Source organism: Loa loa (genome assembly GCF_000183805.2).
Source record: "Loa loa unplaced genomic scaffold supercont3.815, whole genome shotgun sequence".
Taxonomy (NCBI): Eukaryota; Metazoa; Nematoda; class Chromadorea; order Rhabditida; family Onchocercidae; genus Loa; species Loa loa.
Genome location: NW_018108995.1, coordinates 1 through 2,196, shown reverse-complemented (window position 1 = coordinate 2,196; position 2,196 = coordinate 1). Strand labels below are relative to the sequence as shown.

The 2,196-nt window shown below is 22.3% G+C and overlaps 1 protein-coding gene across 1 annotated transcript; it reads left to right on the top strand.

The window, feature by feature from the left end:
* Positions 1 to 344: 344 nt before the first annotated feature.
* On the top strand, positions 345 to 2,006 carry LOAG_14874 (hypothetical protein; the record flags this gene model as incomplete). Its single annotated transcript, XM_003150367.2, has 4 exons — positions 345 to 479; positions 792 to 944; positions 1,206 to 1,307; positions 1,869 to 2,006. The coding sequence occupies 4 exons, from the start codon at positions 345 to 347 to the stop codon at positions 2,004 to 2,006; spliced, it is 528 nt and encodes a 175-aa protein (XP_003150415.2).
* Between the last annotated feature and the right edge of the window lie 190 nt (positions 2,007 to 2,196).

Genomic DNA, 2,196 nt, shown 5'->3' with positions numbered 1-2,196 from the left:
TAAATACTCCTTGGAATAATCGGAATAAATGTTCCGATTATTCCAATTATTGAATAAATAAATTGAATGAATGAAAATAATCAGAACAAATATATAATTAATTCGAAAAAATTAAACAAAATAAGTAAAAACAACAAGTAATTCACAATGTCGTATAGAAATGTAATGAAAGAAAAGCGAAACTGAAAATAGAAGAAATTAAAATTTAAAAAAAAATTGTTTATTCAAAAATTATAACAAATTTTTTGCTTGAAAACATTTTAAGCTATTTTTTTTTCCCTATCAAAGGATTATAAATTTGTTTTTTTTTTTTTTAAACATTACAATTTTATAATTTTCAAGAAATGGTGACATCGTCTCCTCATGAATATCATCGTTCGAATCTACCACAATTTCAATTACAACGATTACTTGATGCTTTTGAAAAAGAGCAGAAAAGTTTTAACGATGAATCAAAACGATCAATTTGTGCGCTTGAAGTATGAATAACAAAAATATATTTATATTAGAGAAAAATAACTTTTTTTTAATGTTTTTAAAATTGAAAATGATAATATTCTAAAAAAAAACAAAATTTAGACTGTGATTTTAAAGAAAAAAGTTTTTTTTTATTTTTTAATTCTTTGAAATAACTAAAAATCCAAAAAAAAAGCAAAAACGAATAATTTCAAAAAAAAATTAAATTGATTGTTATTTTGTTCTTTACTAAAAATATTATTAATTTAATTGAGAAATTTAATAGCGGTGTGAAAGAAAAAAAGCGGATAATTTTATATCGAAATTGAATTTAGGAAAGATGTAGGCAATTTGCGGATAACCAAGCAATTCTTCAAGTTCGAATTCTGGAAAAAGATTCTGAAATAGATTTGCTAAAAGCGCAAATAAATACATGTGCTGCAGTGGATGAACAATTTCGTTTAATAAAAACAAAATTGGATAATGAAGTGAGCTAATTTAATTATTCCATTTCTAATTAATTGTTATAAAATGTGTGAATAATGTTTGTACTAGCATTTCATTATTTTTCTAAGAAAATAAATAATTTTTTCTCTATCAATTATATTTTTTATTAAATTCAATTTTCAGGAAAGAAACAAGTGGATTTAAGATTAAAGAAAAGAGAAATTACTTATTTAGTTACTTAAGATATGCAAATTCTTATTTCCTCCTAAGTTTTACTGTTTGATTAATTAAGTTAATTTCAGTTACTCGAAAGTAAAAATAAAAGTGATCAAATTCGTGTTTTAACAGAACAAGCTGAAATTGTTAAAAGGCAACACGAAAATGAAATCCGAGAAAAAGATAAAGTAATTTTAATGAATAAATAATTTTATCAAAATTTAGATGAATTTTAAAATATCAACAAAAAAGACTATTTGATAATATGGATAAACTTATCATTGTGTCTTCAATGATAAGGATCAATTCATCACTGTGTTAGCATTAATTAGCTTTCCAAGAAAATTAATAAATAATTGAATAAGTTTGGATAGGTAAAGTAGAAAATAAATGTAATCTACTATTATAGTTCAAAGATTATCAATGAACAACTTTATCTTTGAAATTATCAGTTATCCAGTCCTAAAATTATTATTCATATTATTGTGAAATATATTTTATCTATATTTGACACTTTTTGTTTTCCTTTCTATTAATTTAACTTAATAAACTACCAGAATTTCATTTTTAATAAATTAACATTTTTATCACTGTATTTTGCTATCACTTAATGATTATTTCTTCCTTCTTATCACTGCTAATTACTAATTAACATTTAGATCATTCGTACATGAGACATATATCATATAAGCTTCAATCAACAATCATTCTATCCATTATTCGAACCGTACACTTATCATTTATTTTAGTGTATCAGCGAACTTTTCTCGAAATTAAAAGCAGCTGAAGATGCAAGTAAACCAGCATTTGAAAAAACAGCTAATCTTCAAAATGAAATTGATGAATTGAAAAGACAGGTAAATGAATTTTCCATGTTAATATTCTAAAAGATATAAAAGAATTAACTTTTTTTTATATCATTTCTTATCACTTTGATAAACTGATAATAACAGTCAACAAATTGTTATTATTCGTTATAAAGCATTTCTTTTTTCCATTCATAATAAATTATTGTTTTCTTTATTTCCTTTCTATTTTAAAATTAATATTTATCTACAAATTATCAATTTATTGGAT